Raw genomic sequence first — 19,321 nt, forward strand, 5'->3', positions numbered from 1 at the left:
GAAGAACCACTGTACTGTTTTCCACAGCAGCTGTACCATTTTATATTCCCACCAACTGTGCACAAGGGTTCCAGCTTCTCCACATTCTCACCAACACTTATTAGTTTCTGTTTTTTTGCTAGTAGCCATCCTAAGGCGGGTTAGGTGGATCTCATTGTGGTCTTGTTTGCATTTCTCTATGATTACTGATGTTGAGCGTCTTTTCATCTGCTTTTTGGCCATTTGTCTGTCTTTGGAGAATGTCTTTTCAAATCCTTCTCTCATTTTTGAATTGGTTACTTTATTTTTTTGTTGTTATGTTTTAAGAGTTCTCTATATACTCTGGATATTAATCCCTTATCAGATATATGATTTGCAAATATTTTCCGCCATTCTGTGTATTATCTTTTTACACCATTGACACTATCTAGCAGTACTATAGATGCACACACATTTTTAATTTTCATGAAGTCCAGTTTGTCTATTTTTTCTTTTGTTGCCTTGCCTGTATTTAGTATCATATCTAAGAAATCATTGCCAAATCCAACGTTGTGAAGCTTATGCCCTGTGTTTTCTTCTAAGAGTTTTATAGTTATGAGGTTTTACATTGAGGATTGTGATTTTGAGTTACCTTTTGTGTACAGTGTTAAATAAGGTTGCAACTTCATCCTTTGCATGTGGATATCATTTTCCCAGCACCGTTTGTTGAAAAGACTGTTCTTTCCTTATTGTATGGTCTTGGCATCTTTGTCAAAAATCATTTGACTTTATATGTGTGAATTTATTTCTGGGTTTTCTGTTCTGTGCAGTTGGTCTATGTGTCTGTCTATATGCCAGTGCCATGCTGTTTTGATTACTGTAGCTCCGTAGTAAGTTTTGAAATCAAGAAGTGGGAGTCCTCTAGCTTGTTCTATTCAAAATTGTTTTAGCTATTTGAGGTCTCTTGAGATTCCATATAAATTTGGGGAAGGGTTTTTCTATTTCTGCAGAAAAGGTCACTGGGATTTTTTTTTTTTTTGCGGTGTGCAGGCCTCTCACTGTTGTGGCCTCTCCCACTGTGCAGCACAGGCTCCGGACGCGCAGGCTCAGCGGCCATGGCTCACAGGCCCAGCTGCTGTGCGGCATGTGGGATCTTCCCGGACCGGGGCACGAATCCGCATCCCCTGCATCAGCAGGTGGACTCTCAACCACTGCGCCACCAGGGAAGCCCGGTCACTGGGATTTTAATAGGGCTTGCATTGAATCTCTAGATCACTTTGGGTAGTTTTGACATTTTAACAGTATTAAGTTTTCCAATCCATGAACCAGGGGATGTGTTTCCATTTGTTTATGTCTTTAATTTCTTTCAGCAATGTTTTGTAATTTTCACCGTACAAGTCATTCACCACTTTGGTTAAGTTAAATCCTGTGTAGTCTGGGTTTTTTTGATGCTGTTGTAAATAGAACTGTTTTTGTAATTTCCTTTTCAGATTGTTTATTTTTTGTGTATAGACATTCAACTGATTTTTTTGTGTTGACTTTGTGTTCTGGTACTTTGCTGAATTCATTTTACTAACAGTTTTGTGTGTGTGTGTGTGTGTGTGTGTGTAATTGTTAGGGTTTTCTGCATATATCATCTGCAAACAGATAATTTTACCTCTTCCTTTCCAATTCGGTTGCTTTTTTTAAATATAAATTTATTTATTTATTTTGGCTGTATTGGGTCTTCGTTGCTGCACGCAGGTTTTCTCTAGTTGCGGTGAGGGGGGTCTACTCTTCATTGAGGTGTGCGGGCTTCTCATTGCGGTCACTTCTCTTGCTGTGGAGCACAGGCTCTAGGCATGCGGGCTTCAGTAGTTGTGGCTCTTGGGCTCTAGAGCGCAGCCTTAGTAGTTGTGGTGCACGGGCTTAGCTGCTCCACGGCATGTGGGATCTTCCCGGACCAGGGCTTGAACCAGTGTCCCCTGCATTGGCGGGTGGATTCTTAATCACTGCGCCACTAGGGAAGCCCAATTTGGCTGATTTAAAAATTTTTTTCTTGCCTAATAGTTCCAGTACTATGTTGAATAGAAAGGGTGAAAGCAGGCACCTTTGCCTTGTTCCTGATCTTAGAGGAAAAGCTTTTAGTCTTTCACCATTGAGTCTGATGTTCACTTTGGATTTTTCATATGTGGTATTTATTATGTTGAGGTGGTTCCCTTCTAATTCTAGTTTGTTGAGTGTGTTTATCATGAAAGGTTGTTGTTAAATTCTGTTAAATGCTTTTTCTTTATCAATTGAGATGGTCGTGTGTTTTTTCTCCCCGTCATTCTGTTAATATTGTCTATTATACTGATCAATTTTTATATGTTGAACCATCCTTATATCCCAGGAGTAAATCCCATTTGGCCGTGGTATTTAATCTTTTAATATGCTGATATATTTGGCTTGCTAGTATTTTGTTGGGGATTTTTACATCTGTGGTCATAAGGGATACTGGTCTATAGTTTTCTTTTCTTGTAATGTTTTTGTCTAGTTTTGAAATCAGGGATATGCTGGCCTCCTAGAATGAGTTAGGATGTGTATCCTCCTCTTCATGTTTTTGGAAAAATTGGAGAAGGACTAGTGTTCTTCTTTAAATGTTAGGTAGAATTCATCATTGAAGGCATTAGGTCCAGGGCTTTACTCTCAGGAGATTTTTGATTAGGGATTCAATCCCCTTATTAGTTATAGGTTTATTCAGATTTTCTATTTCTTTGTGATTTAGTCTTACATCTTAACTATATTAAATCTCCAGTCCATGAACATGGATGTCTTAATTTATTTGGGGTTTTTAAATTTCTTTCAACAGTATTTTGTGGTTTTTAGACTGTTTAACTCTTGTTTAATTTATTCTAAAGTATTTAATACTTTTTGATGGTGTTGTGAATGGTCTTTCCTTAATTTCATTTTTATATTATTCATTGCTAGTTTATAGAAATACAATAGAAATTTGTATATTGATCTTGTATCCTGCAGTTTTGCTGAACTCTTTTTATTATTACTGTTTTTAGTGCATTTCTTTGCATTTTTCTGTATATATGATTTTTAAAAAATAAATTTATTTATTTATTTATTTTTGGCTGTGTTGGGTTTTCACTGCTGCGTGTGGGCTTTCTCTAGTTATGGTGAGCAGGGGCTACTCTTTGTTGCAGTGCATGGCTTTCTCATTGCGGTGGCTTCTCTTCTTGTGGAACACGGGCTCCAGGCTCACAAGTTTCAGTAGTTGTGGGTCGCGGGCTCTAGAGCACAGACTCAGTAGTTGTGGCACCCAGGCTTAGTTGCTCTGCGGCATGTGGGATCTTCCCAGACCAGGGCTCGAACCTGTGTGCCCTGCACTGGCAGGCGGATTCTTAACCACTGTGCCACCAGGGAAGTTCTCTGTATATATGATTATGACATCAGTTAATAGAGGTTACTTCTTCCTTTTCAATCTAATGCTTTTTATTTCTTTTTCTTGCTTAATTGCCCTGCCTAGGGCTGCCAGTACGATGTTGAATAGATATTATGAGAGTGGGCGTTTTTATCTTACTCTGTTCTTAGGTGGAAGGCATTCAGTCTTTAACCATTAAGTATGATGTTAGTTGCAGGTTTTTCATAATTGCTTTTATTAGCTTGAGGAAGTTCCTTTGTATTCTTTGTTGATTATTTTTATCAAGAAGGGGTATTTAGTGTATTCTTTCAAAATTTTACTAACTTGGAAGTTGAATTTTGCGAAATGCTTTTTCTGCATCTATTGAGATGATCCTGTGGTTTTTGTTCTTTATTCTGTTAATGTGATGTAGTATATTTATTGGTTTCAGGTATATTAAATCAACCTTGCATTCCTGTGATAAATCTCACATGGTCATGGAGTATAATCCTTTACATATCTTGCTAGATTTTTCAGTTTACTAATTTTTTGTTGAGGATTTTTATCTCTGTATTCATGAGTGTTACTGGTCTTTGGTTTTTGTTTTCTTTTGATGTTTGTTTGATTTTGGTATCAGGATGATACTAGCCTAATAGAATTAGTTGGATGCATTCTTCCATTTTCTATTACTTTGGAGAGTGTGTGAAGGATTGTTGCTAATTCTTCTTTCAGTGTGGTAGAATTCACCAGGAAGCCAGTTGATCCTCATCTTTTCTTTATGGGTAATTTTTTGATTACTAATTTAATCTCTTTCCTTGTCATTGGTTAATTTCATATTTAAAATATTGTTCTTGCATCGGTTCTGGTAGTTTGTGTCTTTCTAGAATTTGCCCATTTCATCAAGATAATCTAATGTGTTGGCATACAGTTCTTCATAGTTTTCCCTTATAATCTTTTTCATTTTAATAAAGTCAGTAGTGATGTTTCTTTTATTTTTTTATTTCAGTAATTTAGTCTTCTTATTTTTATTCTGGCTAAACATTTATCAATCTTGTTGATCTTGTCAAAGGATCAGCTATTGGTTTAGTTGATTTTCTCTGTTGTGCTTCTGGTCTCCATTTATTTCTCCTCTAATCTTTTTTTTTGCTGTACGTGGGCCTCTCACTGTTGTGGCCTCTCCCATCGCGGAGCACAGGCTCTGGACGCGCAGGCTCAGTGGCCATGACTCACGGGTCTAGCCGCTCTGTGGCATGTGGGATCTTCCCGGACTGGGGCACGAACCCGTGTCCCCTGCATTGGCAGGCGGACTCTCAACCACTGTGCCACCAGAGAAGCCCTCTCCTCTAATCTTTTTATTTCCTTCTTTCTGTTTACTTTGGGTTCAGTTTGCTCTTATATTTTCTAGTTTTTGAAGGTGGAAGTTTAGGTTATTTAAATATAGTGTCTTTTTAAATATATACACACTACAACTATAAATTTTCTTTTTATTACTGTTTTAGCTTCAGTCCTTAAATTTTATACATTGTGTTTTCATTTATCTCAAAGTATTTTTCAGTTTCTCATTTGATTTGTTCATTGATCCATTGGTTAGTTTGGAGTATGTTGTTTAATTTCCACACAATTGTGAATTTCCCAAATTTCCTTTTGCTACTCATTTTTAATATAATTCCATTGCGGTTAGAGAACATATTTTGTATTATTTCAATCCTTTTAAATTTATTGAGGCTTATTTCATGACCTAACCTGTGGTCTGTGCTAGAGAATATTTCATATGTGCTTGAGAAGAATGTGTGTTATACTGTTTTGGGGCAGGTAGTTTTATCAATGTGACTTAGATCTAGCTGGTTTATAGTGTTTTTTATTTTCTGTTTCCTTGTTGAGCTTTTATGCAGTTTTTCTATTATTAGAAGTAGTGTATTGAAGTCTTCAGTTATTATTTTTGATTTATTTATTTCTGTCTTTAGTTCTGTTTTTGTTTCCTGTGTTTTGAGTCTGTAGTTATGTACATATATGGTTATAATTGTTATGTCTTACTGATCAGTTGACCCCTTTATTGGTATAAAAGATCCTTTCTTTGTCTCTAGTAACAATTTTTGACTTAACATATATTTTGTCTGTTAACAGTACTGCTACTCTTGTTCTTTTCAGTTGCTGTTTGCATGATATATAATTTTCTGTGTTTTAACCTCAGTGTAGTCTTTGAATCTAAAGTGTGTCTCTATGTAGACAGCATACATTTGCATCCTACCTCCCACCCCCTTCAATTCTGCTAGCGTTTGCTTGTATTTACATTTAATGTAATTCCTGTTAAGGTAGGATCTCTGTCAGCCATTTTGCTATATATGTATCTTTTAAAAGTATATTTTATGTCTTTTTTGTTTCTCTGGTTCTCCATTAATTCCTTTTCTTTGATGTTAAATATAGCATTCCATTTTAATTCTCTTGCTTCTTTTAGTGTAATTTTTGTATTATTTTCTTTGTGGTTTCCTTGCAGATTGAAATTAATATTTTAATTTAAAAGAACTGAGTTCAGATTAACACCAATTTAATTTCAGTAGTATACAAAAATTTTTCTTTAATATAATGCCATTCCTTTCCTTTTTTTTTTTTAAATTGGCTCATTCTACTCCATTCCAAGCCTTATCTTTTTTTCTCACATCTTCATTGGAGTATAATTGCTTTACAATGGTGTGTTAGTTTCTGCTTTATAATGAAGTGAATCAGCTATACATATATCCCCATATCCCCTCTCTCTTGCATCTCCCTCCCACCCTCCCTACCTTTCCTTCTACTTGATGCCATTGTTGTCAGACAAAGTGTATCTTTATACACTTAAGCTCCTCAACACAATTTTATAACCCTTCCTTCCTTCCTTTATGTAGTTGTCTTTTAAATCAGATAGAGAAGAATACAGTTACAAATAAAAACATATTTGTAATATCTTTTTTAAAAATTTATTTTAAAAAATTTATTTATTATTTATTTTTGGCTGCATTGGGTCTTTGTTGCTGTGTGCGGGCTTTCTCTAGTTGCGGCGAGGGAGAGCTACTCTTCATTGTGGCGCACGAGCATCTCATTGCAGTGGCTTCTCATGTTGCGGAACATGGGCTCTAAGCACGCGGGCTTCAGTAGTTGTGGCACACGGGCTCAGGAGTTGTGGCTCGTGGGCTCTAGAGCATGGGCTCAGTAGTTGTGGCACGGGCTTAGTTGCTCTGTGGCATGTGGGATCTTCCTGGACCAGGGCTCGAACCCATGTCCCCTGCATTGGCAGGCAGATTCTTAACCACTGCACCACCAGGGAAGTCCCATATTTGTATTATCTTTCATCTTTACCTATGTGGTTACTGTTACTGGTGGTCTTTATTTCTTTGTGTTTACTCCAGTTACTGTTGAGTGTTCTTTATTTCAACCTGAAGTGCTCCATTCAGTATTTCGTATAAGACAGGTCTGTTAGTGATGACTTCTCTGATTTTTATTTAATAATGTTCTAATTTCACTTTTATTTTTGAGGCATAGTTTTCCTGGATATAAAATTCTTGGTTGACTTTTTTTTTTTCTATTAGCACTTTGAATATGTCATCTCATTGCCTGCTGGTTTCTGATGAGCTGTTAATCTTATTGAAGATCCCTTGTATGTGATGAGTTATTTTCTTGCTGCTTTTGAGATTCTTTCTTTGTCTTTGGGTACGTTGACTATGATGTGTATAGATGTGGATCTCTGAGTCTTTCGCATAATTTCTAAGAAGTACGAGCCCTGGATCACCAGGGAAAAAGGAGAAAAGGAAGCTTGAGAGGAGCCTTCAGTTGTTAGGGAATCATTGCTCCTACTTTACCCAACACTTAGAACCTCTTATCTTTGACACAATTCCCATCCCATGCCTCCATAAACAGGGCAAGGTTTTAGGGATTTTATTAGTCGTATACCATCAATACCATCAATAAAATCTATGACTCAGTGAACAAAAGAGAAAAGTGTGTATAAGTTTACGTATATTTTCCATTTATTTTTAGTTTTGAATGGTGGTTATCTTTGCTCTTTGTTTTATGTGCTTTCTTTGTGTACTCTTTCAGAAATACATTTCTTGAAATGTGGAAGCAATATCACTCTTTAAGCAAAAATGATTGGAAAATTGATGAGAGACAGAATTATAGGAGGATGATACAAATTTGTTTAACGGAGGAGGGTAAAAAGTACAGAGATTATTAATGAAGCTACCAGTGTCTGAGTAAGAAAAAGGGAAATTCCCAAAGCAGTTGGTAAAATAGAAAGTGAAGATTAGGGACTTTCAATACTTTTCCATGGAAAATGTGACGTTCATATTCAGAAATGACAAAATATACAAGGATATAAACCATAAGTGGGAATGGGCTTGCAAAAAAAGAATGACAGAGAGCTCAGATTAGGAATTGTTAGGCAAAATATAAAATGGTCATATTGATCATGTTTATATCAGGGCATAAGAAACTATGAAGAATGACCAACAGATTTGGAATAGAACTAACTAGATATTTTAGTAAAAATTTTAAATAATTGAGAGTAGTAAGTCAATGGATGGGCCTTAATAGCAGATTTGACATACCCAAAATGAGAATTAATAAGTTGGAGCAATGGTTTTCAAATGTGGTTCCCAGAGTAGCAGCATTATGGTAACATGTTGGAAATGCATACTCTCAGGCCCCATCCTACCTATGAATCAGAAACTCTATGCTGGGGCCCAACAACTTGTGTTCAATAAGCTTTCCTGGTGATTCTGATGTACACTAAAGTTTGAGAACCTCTGAACTAGTAGATCTGAAGAAATTCAGCCAGAATGGGGAGAAAAAGACATGGAAAATATGAAAAAGGGGGTAAAAATTATGGCACTATAAAGGTTTAAGTGTAACTAATTGGAATTCTAGAAATAGAGAGAGAATGAGATAGAAGAAGTATTTGAAGAGATGATATCTTAAAATTATCTACAATTGATAAAAGGTCCTAATCTATAGATTCTAGAAGCCTAATACCTCTCAAACAGGAGAAATAAAAGAATTCCATACCAACACAATCATAGTAAAACTTCAGAACATAAATGAAATACAGAGGAACTTAAAATCAGCCAGAAAGAAAAGACATTACTTTCAAATGAACTCTAGGAAGGAATTCAGAAGATAACTATAGATAACGTCAATTTGTTGAGATGATTTTGTACTCAGCAAAGTTATTTTTCATGAATGAGATTGAAATAAAAATATTTTAAGAGAAACAGCTGAATTTGCCGCTAGCAGACCCTTAGTAAGTACAATTCTAAATGCAGAAGGAAGGTCACATACAGGAGGTCTGAGTTACATGAAGGAGTAGAAAGAAAAAAATGTGGTAAATATGTAGATGGAATTAAATAAATATTATGTATGGTAAAATTATAATGGGTTTAAAAGTAAGTAAAATTAAGAGTAATTAATAGGAATAGCATGTAATTTGGATGGGGTTAGATGGAGTTAATGTGTTTAAAAATCTTTGTATCATTTGTGAGCATTGTAAAGATTTCGATTAGCTTTAGTCTTTGATAAGTTATGTATGGGTGTTATATTTCTAGGATAACCACTAAAAATATATGGACAAAAGATGCAACTTACTAATGTGCTAGAGGAAAAAGAAATCCAAAAGGAGGCAAAAAAAAGAGAGAACAAAGAAACATTGAACGGTTTAAGGAGCCTATTTAATCTGATTGTAAGTCCAAATTAAATGGCAAAATTAAATTTGATGTTAGTAAATGGTAAAGTATATAGGTCAGAGAGAAAGCTTGTCATACTAGTTGCAGAAGCAAAATCTAGGTACATGTTACTTATAAGATATACTTGAGCAAGTGGTAGAGAAAAGTTGAAAGTAAAAGGGTACAGATATACTAGGAGACTATGAATTATACTAAAATTTGTTTACCTATAGTAACATTAGATGAAATGGATTTTTCAGTCATAAAGGTTTGTTTGGGACAAAGAGGATCCATTTATAAAGAATAGAGGTTCATTTTAGCAGGATAATATAACAGAAATTTTTATGCACCTGAAAACATCATCTCAAAATTCATAAAGCAAAAATTTAAAGAACTGCAGGTAAAAGTTGACAAATATAGTATCCTAATGTGAGACTTTATTACTTCTTTATATAAGTGTTAGATAAAGCAGAAAATAATAAAGTTAGAGAATAATTTACTTAACATAATTAACAAGCTTATTTTAGCGGAAATGTATAGAAATTCACCTCAAACTTGAGAATATCTATTTTTACTAATCTCACAAGAATATTTATAAAACTTACCACATCCTAGTCCTTAAAGGAAGTCTCAGTAAATTTTGGTAGACTCATATCCTATGGACCATTTAAAGTAGAAATCAATTTTTAAAATAACAAACCCTTGATATATTGGAAATTAGAAAACAGGGAATGAATTAGGAAATATGTAAAAAGGATGAAAATTAAAATATTTATCAGGCATCTAAAAAGTGAGAAAAAGAATAGCAAAGTAAACCCAAAGAAGCAAGGAAAGAAATAATAAAGAAGAGAAATAAATGAAATAGAAATATATAATACTGAGGATCAACAGAATCTGAAGTTCTTTGAAAAGACTATTAAAATAGATAATTCTCTACTGATGTTGGTCAAGGAAAAAAAGAAAAAACCAAAAGTGAAAGGTATAAATAAGAAATATTAGGAATGAAAAAAATTGTCACTTTAGTTGTAGTTAACCTTAAAAAGACAATAAAAATATATTATGACAAGTTTATGACAGTGAATTTAGAAATTTAAGTGAAGAAAATTCCTATTAAAATTTAACTTAATAAAACTGATAAGAAATAATAAAAACATTGATAGTATCAAAACTGTTTTAAAATTTGGGGATCACAAGTTTCAAATCATCCCACAAAATAAACTCTGCATCTAGATGGACTGGTTAATTACACCAGACATTCAAGGAAAAAAATTAATCTTACACAAACTAATACAGAGTATCAAATTCATACTGCTACTGAGACTATGATACTCTTGATACTCAAACCTGACAAGGCCAATATGAGAATAGGAAGTTATAGGCTAGTTTCACTCACAGGAGAATCCTAAAATTGAACCTCATAATGTAGAAAAGGATATTTCATCCCAAATTGCAATTATTCTGGAAAGTAGAATGAATAAACTTAGTATTTCATATCAACTAAGAGTGTAGGCTCTGCAGGCAGAGTGCCTTGGTTTGAATCCAGGTTTACTAATCAGCTTAAGGCAAGTTCTTAAGTTTTATTTCTTGTTTGTTAATTGGGATAATAGTGGTATCAACTCATAGGGTTATTCTGAGGATTGAATGAATTAAAATATGTAAAGCATCTAGAACCATGTCTGATATATACTAAATGCTAATTGGTGTTAGATATTGACATTATGGTAAAATCAATTACTGTAATAGATCATATTAAGAGAACAAAGAAAAAGCTATATGGTTATCTCAATAGATACAGAGAAAGCATTAATAAAATTCAATATGTCAGTATATTAGAGGGAGAGCTGCTTACACTGAGAAAGTATAAACATGAAAAACCTACATCATATATTTTACTTAATGGTGAAATGTTTAAAATACTCTTTGAGATTGATAATAATGACTAGTGTAATTATCATTACTTTTAGGGCTCAATAATTGTAGCAAGGTCAAAAATAAGGAAGGAAGATAGGTACAAGGATTAGAAAAGAAGAGAGAAAACTGATATTATTTGCAAAAGAATGTACAGAGAAAATATAGAATTAATAGGAGTGTTAGCAGAATTGATGAACACAAAATTAGTATATAAAAAGCAGTTGCAGGAAATGGTAATTTCTTAAAATGTTAAATGTCTACTTACCATACAACACTGCAGTTCCACTGCTAGGCATATACTAGAATGTCCTCTAACACCATATACAAAAATAAACTCACAGTAGATTAAAGACCTAAATGTAAGACCAGAAACCATAAAAACTCCTCAAAGAAAACATAGAACACTCTTTGACATAAATTGTAGCAACGTTTTTTTGATCCATTTCCTAAAGCAAAGGAAATAAAAGCAAAAAATAAATAAATGGAACTTAATTAAACTTAAAAGCTTTTGCACAGCAAAGTAAACCACTGACAAAAGGAAAAGACTGGCTACTGAATGGGAGAAAATATTTGCAAATGATATGACCGATGAAGAGTTAATATCCAAAATATATAAACAGCTCATACAACTCAACATCCAAAAAACAAACAACCCTATTAAAAAATGGGCAGAAGACCTGAATAGACATTTCTCCAAAGAGGATGTGCACAGGGCCAACAGGCAAATGAAAAGAGGCTTAACATCGCTAAGCATCAGAGAAATGCAAATTAAAGCCACAATGAGATATCACCTCACTCCTGTCAGGATGGTCATCAAAAAGAACACAACTAGCAAATGCTGGTGAGGATGTGGAGAAAAGGGAACCCTGGTACATTGTTGGTAGGAATGTAAATTGGTGCAGCCACTGTGGAAAGCAATATGGAAGTTCTCAAAAAGCTAAAAATAGAACTACTGTATTACTCCCCACTCCTGGGTGTATATCTGAGAAAACCAAAAACACTAATTCGAAAAGATACATGCACCCCATTGTTCATAGCAGCATTACTTACAGTTGCCAAGATATGGAAGCAACCTAAATATGCATCAACAGATGAGTGGATAAAGAAGGTGAGATTTATATACACAATGGAATACTACTCAGCCGTAAAAAAAAGAACAGAATTCTGCCATTTGCAGCAACATGGATGAACTTGGAGGGCATTATGCTAAGTGAAATAAGTCAGAGAAAGACAAATACTGTATGATATCATTTGTATGTGGAATCTAAAAAATACAACAGACTAATGAATATAACAAAAAAGAAGACTCACAGATATAGAGAGCAAACCAGTGGTTACCAATGGGGAGGGACAAACTTTTGGGTGTAAGATAAGCTCAAGGATATATTGTACAACATGGGGAATATAGCCAATATTTTTTAATAACTGTAAATGGAAAGTAACCTTTAAAATTGTATAAAAAATATATTTTAAAAAATCCCCAAAACAATAAAGCACACATTTTATTTTTGCCAGCCAAAAAAAAAAAAGGCGATGATGTTGTTTTTGGAGATAGGAGCCTTTTGTAGTATCTTTTTTATTAATATAGTTTTATTTTTAAAATAATATTTGAGTTTATCTTTTATAATAAAGATATTTAAATATATTGTTTTCTTCAAAGTGGCTATATTCCTGTATTTTAACATGTATTATAAACAAATAGTACTTTATTCCTTGAGGTTTATATTACTGTAGTATGTTAAAAATTCTTTTTTGATTCCTTGTAAGTTTTTTAAAATTTTAAATTTATTTGGGATAGTCAGACTCTTTACTGTATTTATATTGTTTTATTCTTGAAATGGCTAGGAAGTTATTTTCAATACTTTATTTTGGAGCAAATTTATTGAGTAAGTCATTAGTTATGATATTACTAGAGGGACTTCCACTGCATTCAGAAAAGTGCGTAAGTAATATGTATATTGCTTTATGAATTATCACAAACTGTTTTTACTTGTATGTGAAAGTTTTACTTGCATGTAACTGCCACCTATGTCAAGAAATAGATTCAGAAAAAAAAAAAAAAAAAAAAGAAATAGATTCAGTAGATTGAAAGTTCCATTAATTGTGAAAGCAGAGATGGGGTCATTTACTTAAGGATTTCTCTTTGAACTATAGGGAAATTCTTTCCCTATTTTAAATGTACTTAAATGCCATGCTATTTCAAAGGCGTGTTGCATTTTCTTCTTGTTTTGTTATAAATGAATCTGGATTATTGTGTATTTGATGTAGGAGTACGGTTTGGACAGAATGAACTGAAAATTACAAGTGATCGAGCAATAAATTCAGGATTGTTTTTTGAAGGTAAACCAAAGCCTTCAAAACAGTCACTTCAGTCTTACCAAGAAGCTTTGCAGCAGCAGGTATTCATTCATTTTTTTATTCATTCGTTTGTTCGTTCATCTAATGTTAAACATCTTATGTGTTAGTACAGTGTTCTGTTAAAACTCAGAGTGTGGCAGAGGAGAACAAATTCCATTTATTTATAATTCAGTGTGATAAGGTTTGATGTAGGTAGACTGGAATGCATGGGATAGGGAGAATAATTGCCTGGGCTGTTAGGAGGGCTTCACATGGTTGATGATATTTGAGTTGCATGTTATACAGTGAATAAATGTGAAATTCCTGGTGTATTCAGGGGATGGAATTGATGTAGGAGAAGGGGCTGGAGTGTTAGATTGTGCTGGATTGTGAAGGATGGCTAATAAGGGGTTTTCAGTTTCATCTTGTTATCAGTAGCCAAAGGGAGGACATTTTAAACCAAAGAGTGAAAGAAATAGTTGATACGAGTAGATGTGGCTTTCAGGAAGATATCTGGTTCTGATATGGACGGTTGGGAAAGAGATGTGGCAGAGAAACCTTTTAGTAAACTATTGAGGTAGTCCAGCCAGGAGGTAACAAGGCCCTGAACCAGGTGGGGAAGATGGGAGGGCATCCAAGAGACAATTCTGGGGTTCCATTGATAGGGCTTAGATTTAGGGAGTGAGGAAAGAACAGAGGGCTTGAAGATGATTCTGAGTGTTGTAAACTGAGAGAATAATGAGGCTGTGAACTGATGGTAGGGAAAAAAGAGGTAGAATGCTTAGGGAGGAGGATAATGTTCTGTTGTGGTTTGTAATGTTTGGAGAGAGTTTACTTAAGAGTAACTGTATCAGGGACTTCCCTGGTGGCGCAGTGGTTAAGAATCCACCTGCCAATGCTGGGCACACGGGTTTGAGCCCTGGTCCAGGAAGATCCCACATGCCGTGGAGCAACTAAGCCCGTGCATCACAACTACTGAGCTTGCACTCTACAGCCCGCGAGCCACAACTACTGAGCCTGCGTGCCACAACTCATGAAGCCTGTGCACCTAGAGCCCGTGCTCTGCAACAAGAGAAGCCACTGCAATGAGAAGCCTGTGCACCGCAACGAAGAGTAGCACCCGCTCATCGCAACTAGAGAAAGCCCTTGCGCAGTAACAAAGACCCAATGCAGCCAAAAATAAATAAATAATAATAAATTAATAGCTTAAAAAATAAAAGAGTAACTGTTTTAGATGTATGGGTTTTTTTGAGGGGAATACTCATATCTCCTCCAGAGAGGACCCTGGAACTCTAGGTATATATTCACCTGAGGTACTTTTCTACAAAGTTTCACTTGGATTTCTTCTAAAGCTCAGCTTTTTTGTTCAGTTTTTTACGTTGGGCAACCTCCTTGGAAGGTGGATTTTTTTAAATTACAGAATTACCAACATTATTTTTTTGTGTGTTATGATTCTACAAACAAAAGACTGCATTTATCTGTCTGTTTTCAAATGAGCATATTAAAAACACCACCAACAAAACCAGATTTCCTAACTCTAGAATTTTTATTTTATGTATGTGATAACTTCCTTGGCCTTTCTGGAGTAGTTGCTTAAATTTTCCATGCATATGGTTATGATTTTAAAAGTAGCTTTCCAAAATGTAGATCTTTATTCATTGCCTATTTATGCTTTTAGAGACCAACCCTGTGCTTATACTTGATGATGATAAGACTGTATTTGTTTTTATGCTTTCATAAAGTATACTTAAATAGCCCAACACTTCCAGAGAGCTTTGAACCTTCAACAGCTTTGAATTTGGGGAATGGAGTTTGCCCAGGGTAGAGTAGGTCTGGTGGGGTATAGGAATTAGTTGGCCCAGATCTCATGAGGTGTGAGGAGTCGTTTGTTGCTGGCCAGATCCCATGAAAGGGTAGATGAAAAAGGAAGTAGGGAGATTTTGTTGGTCCCCATGAAACTGGTGAGGTTAGGGAGGGAATGAAGCTGGGGGGTGGGAAGATGGAGTTGGTTTAGTCCAAAGTGGCACCAGTGGCTGGAAAGGACTCAAGTGACACGATGTGAGGGAGTAGCAGCTATATATTCCAGCTATCAAAGTGTTGTTAAATTGTTTTTTATTTTATTTTTTTATAAATTTATTTTATTTTGGCTGCATTGGGTCTTTGTTGCTGCATGTGGGCTTTCTCTAGTTGCGGCAAGCGGGGGCTACTCTTCGTTGTGGTGCCCAGGCTACTCATTGCGGTGGCTTCTCTTGCTGCGGAGCGTGGGCTCTAGGTGCGCGGGCTTCAGTAGTTGTGGCATATGGGCTCAGTAGTTGTGGCTCGTGGGCTCTAGAGCACAGGCCTCAGTAGTTGTAGTGCACCAGCTTAGTTGTTCCATGGCATGTGGGATCTTCCTAGACCAGGGCTCGAACCCGTGTGCCCTGCATTGGCAGGCGGATTCTTAACCACCGCGCCATCAGGGAAGCCCCTTAAATTGTTTTAAAATATATTTGTGATGTTAAATTTTATAGTGAAGTATACTGAAAAAAAATCCAGTTTTTTCTCTAATAAGAAAAATAAACTCTGACATTAAAACTAACTTTTTGTATCAGAATACTTGTCAGCACTTATTACGAATGTTTCTTAATGTTGTTAAGATTCGAGAAAGAGAAAGAAAGAAGAAAGAAAGAACGAGAAGAAAAAGAAGAATATGAAGCTAAATTAGAAGCTGAAATGAGAAGTTATAACCCCTGGGGGAAAGGTGGAGGTGGTGCTCCTCTGAGAGATGCAAAAGGAAATCTGATAAGTATGTTATTTCCATTGATTTGTTGTTTTTAAGAGAAACTCAGTTTAACTTTTTAAAAGAATGGGGAGTAGAAAAAAGTGGGAATCATAGTCTGTAAGGCAAGGTCTCTTTTTGTACAGCTTAATGCAAAAAAGGTATTTTGACAGTAAGCATAACAACAGGTTAGTAAAAGCCTTTTTTCTTCAGATTACTATTATTTATTTATTTTTATTCATTTATTTTTATTACAAAATTTTCACCCTCCAATGATAATAACTCAGTTGCAGAGAAAAGTTCATGTTATTTGGCAAGTTTTTTACCCAAACTAGTAGTTAGAATTTTTAAAAGTTTTCTAGTAAAAACAATAAAACCCTTATTGTAATTTGTTTTTAAACTAGTAAGACGTCTTTAAAATAAGTGATCCGGTGTAGTGGGGGGATGTTATATTTAATTCATATATGCCATGTACTTGCACAATGCAGGGACTCCTTTGACAAAGATCTGGCCTCAAAGTTTTGGCAGGTTGCAGAATTATATTGATTTATCTTTCAATTATGTACTCTTTAAAAATGTTCTATCTAGAAATCACACAACAAGCACTTTGAAAAGACGCTTTATATAACTTGTTATATATATTGGAATGGTCTCTGATTAGCTTTTAGCTTAGAATAAAAGCAGAGAAAGATAATGGGTTTTTTTTTAAATTGTTTAATTGTAAATGAGAAATGAATAATTAGGAACCCATTAAAATGGTAAAAATGTAAATTTCACATTCTTTGGGTTATGCTTTGTTGTAGGGATAGCTGAGTGATGCAATCAGAAGATTTTGAGGGGTACTGAGTTATTAGAGTCTTAAGTATATGCCTTTGATTCTTTGTTAAAGATGACTTTTTAAAAAAGATATATTTGAGGCCCACTTAAATTAATGAGATAATTCTTTTATTTTCCAAAGGATTTATTCCTTTCCTTTCTTCACCTCATAAATACTTTCCTCACAGTTTTGAAGACTAGAACTCTTACTCTCTCTTTATAGATGAGATGATTTTAGGTGATGCATAGATAAGCCTAGAAGTTAAATGTTTATTTGAATATATATTAGAAAAACACTGGTTTTCCATTAATGGATAGTACTATAACATTTCCTTTGAAAGTAAAGGCATTTAACGAAAAGTGCTCTAACGAAGAACTCCCATTTCTCAGAGGCTTAAGGCTTAAGGCAGTGTAAATTTACTTCTCACTTAAGTCACATTCTGATGCTGTTTGGGTGGTTCTCCTCCAAGAGGTGACTTGGAAATGTGAGCTTCTTCCATTATGTCATTCCACCATTTTGGAGTCCTTTATTTCTAGCTGCACAGATGTGGTCCAGAGGGTGGGAGAACAAGTTGAGAATTTTGTTGGGGCCTGGCCTGAAAGTGGAGGAATATCACTTTTGTCTTTGTTCCATTGTTCAGACCTAGTTATAAGGTTCTAAAGTAACTGCTTGGGAGGCTGGGAAGTTTTGGGTTCTTTATACCCAGGAGGAGGACATGAGATTGATAAGCATCTACCCAGTCTTTGCTATTAAATTGTAAATTGATAGAAACATAACAGTTACCACGAAGGAAGTGCTTATTTATGTAACAGAAACTTTGGGAAACACTGGAATAATTTCCTAGAAGTTTCCAGCTTGCTCTAAGATTATATCCAGTTCAGACAATACAGTTACAGTGTTTTGTGTATGTTTAATTGGTGGAAGTGAGTAGGATAAGTATTTGTTATTGAATTATAAAATACTGTTTTAGAATTGCTTGACCTGACAGGAATGGAGCAAACTTTTCTGAGATTTTTACTTTTTAGTGGTAATGTTTAGTTTGCTTATTTAATGCTACAGTCATGCCATGAAATAAAAAAGGTGTGCTGTTTTATCAAATGCAGTGGAAACTTTTTTTTAAATGGTATTTTCAAAGCAAGTAAACTCATCACTTAAAGAATATCAGTTTGTTTTGTATGTGGCTGTTATATTTTAGAGAGAGAGGGAACATAATTTTTCTATTTAAAATATGTAGTAAAGGGCTTCCCTGGTGGCACAGTGGTTGAGAGTCTGCCTGCCAACGCAGGGGACACATGTTCGTACCCCAGTCCGGTAAGATCCCACATGCCGCGGAGCGGCTGGGCCCATGGGCCATGGCGCTGAGCCTGCGCGTCCGGAGCCTGTGCTCCGCAGCGGGAGAGGCCACAACAGTGAGAGGCCCGCGTACGCAAAAAAAAAAAAAAAAAAAAAAATGTAGTAAAGTTCAGTGTTTGCTTTATTTCATGAGATGGCCAAGACCATATAACAGGGGTTATGTTGGGTAACTTTAATTCAGCTGCTGGCTTTTCTACTTACTCCTGTTTCATCTTTGATCTTTTATTACAAACAAATTAAAGAAATTGAATGTTCACCATATCTTCGCTCTCTAAGAAAGATCTCTTTATAAGGTAAACTCGTTATAATAAAATATCAAAATCTGTTACTCATATAATTTTAACATAGCATCAACCCTTTTAGAGTAAATACCTCTCGTTTTGATTACTTGTACTACACTTAAGATCTGTTCTCAAAATGACAAAACTGTATCAATGGAGAACAAATCACTGGTTACCAAAGATGATAGCTGAGGAGAGGGAGTAACTATGATGGAGTTTTTGGGGGTGATGGCACTCTTCTGTACCCTGATTATGGTGATGTGTACTTGACTCTATTGTATATTAAAAATTTAAAAAACCTGTAAACCAAGAGAAAAAGTAAAAAAAAAATTTAAAAATACTTAACCAATTTGAAAGATAGCAGAAATATCTCATAGTTCTAATTGATTAATAGCAAGATCGCCTTCACATATATTTGGTTAAATATTTGTATTTCTTTTATGTATTATATTTGCCCCAGTTAGATTTACGTTTGTTTTTATACTGTTTATTGAGACATAATTTGCATACAATAAAATTCGCCTTTTTTTTTTTTTTTTTTTGCGGTACGCGGGCTTCTCACTGCTGTGGCCTCTCCAGCCGCGGAGCACAGGCTCCGGATGCGCAGGCCCAGTGACCATGGCTCACGGGCCCAGCCGCTCCGTGGCACGTGGGATCCTCCCAGACGGGGGCACGAACCCGTGTCCCCTGCATCGGCAGGTGGACTCTCAACCACTGCGCCACCAGGGAAGCCCAAAATTCACCCTTTTAAAGTGTTTTGTTCATTGAGTTTTGACAACTGATTCTGGTAACCACTGCCATAATCAAGATATTGAACATTTCTAACTTATCCAGCCCGATACCCTT

At 35.3% G+C, this 19,321-nt stretch overlaps 1 protein-coding gene across 1 annotated transcript in view; it reads left to right on the plus strand.

Annotated features, from left to right (window-relative positions):
* Positions 1 to 19,321, plus strand: part of CSPP1 (centrosome and spindle pole associated protein 1) — a 116,401-nt gene that overhangs the window by 49,796 nt on the left and 47,284 nt on the right. The window contains 4 exon segments of the mRNA XM_032609506.1: positions 2,915 to 2,931; positions 13,201 to 13,328; positions 15,903 to 15,917; positions 15,919 to 16,051. Coding sequence (XP_032465397.1) covers positions 2,915 to 2,931; positions 13,201 to 13,328; positions 15,903 to 15,917; positions 15,919 to 16,051 — 293 coding nt within the window.

The sequence above is a fragment of the Phocoena sinus genome, chromosome 17, assembly GCF_008692025.1.
Source record: "Phocoena sinus isolate mPhoSin1 chromosome 17, mPhoSin1.pri, whole genome shotgun sequence".
In the NCBI taxonomy this organism is placed as follows: Eukaryota; Metazoa; Chordata; class Mammalia; order Artiodactyla; family Phocoenidae; genus Phocoena; species Phocoena sinus.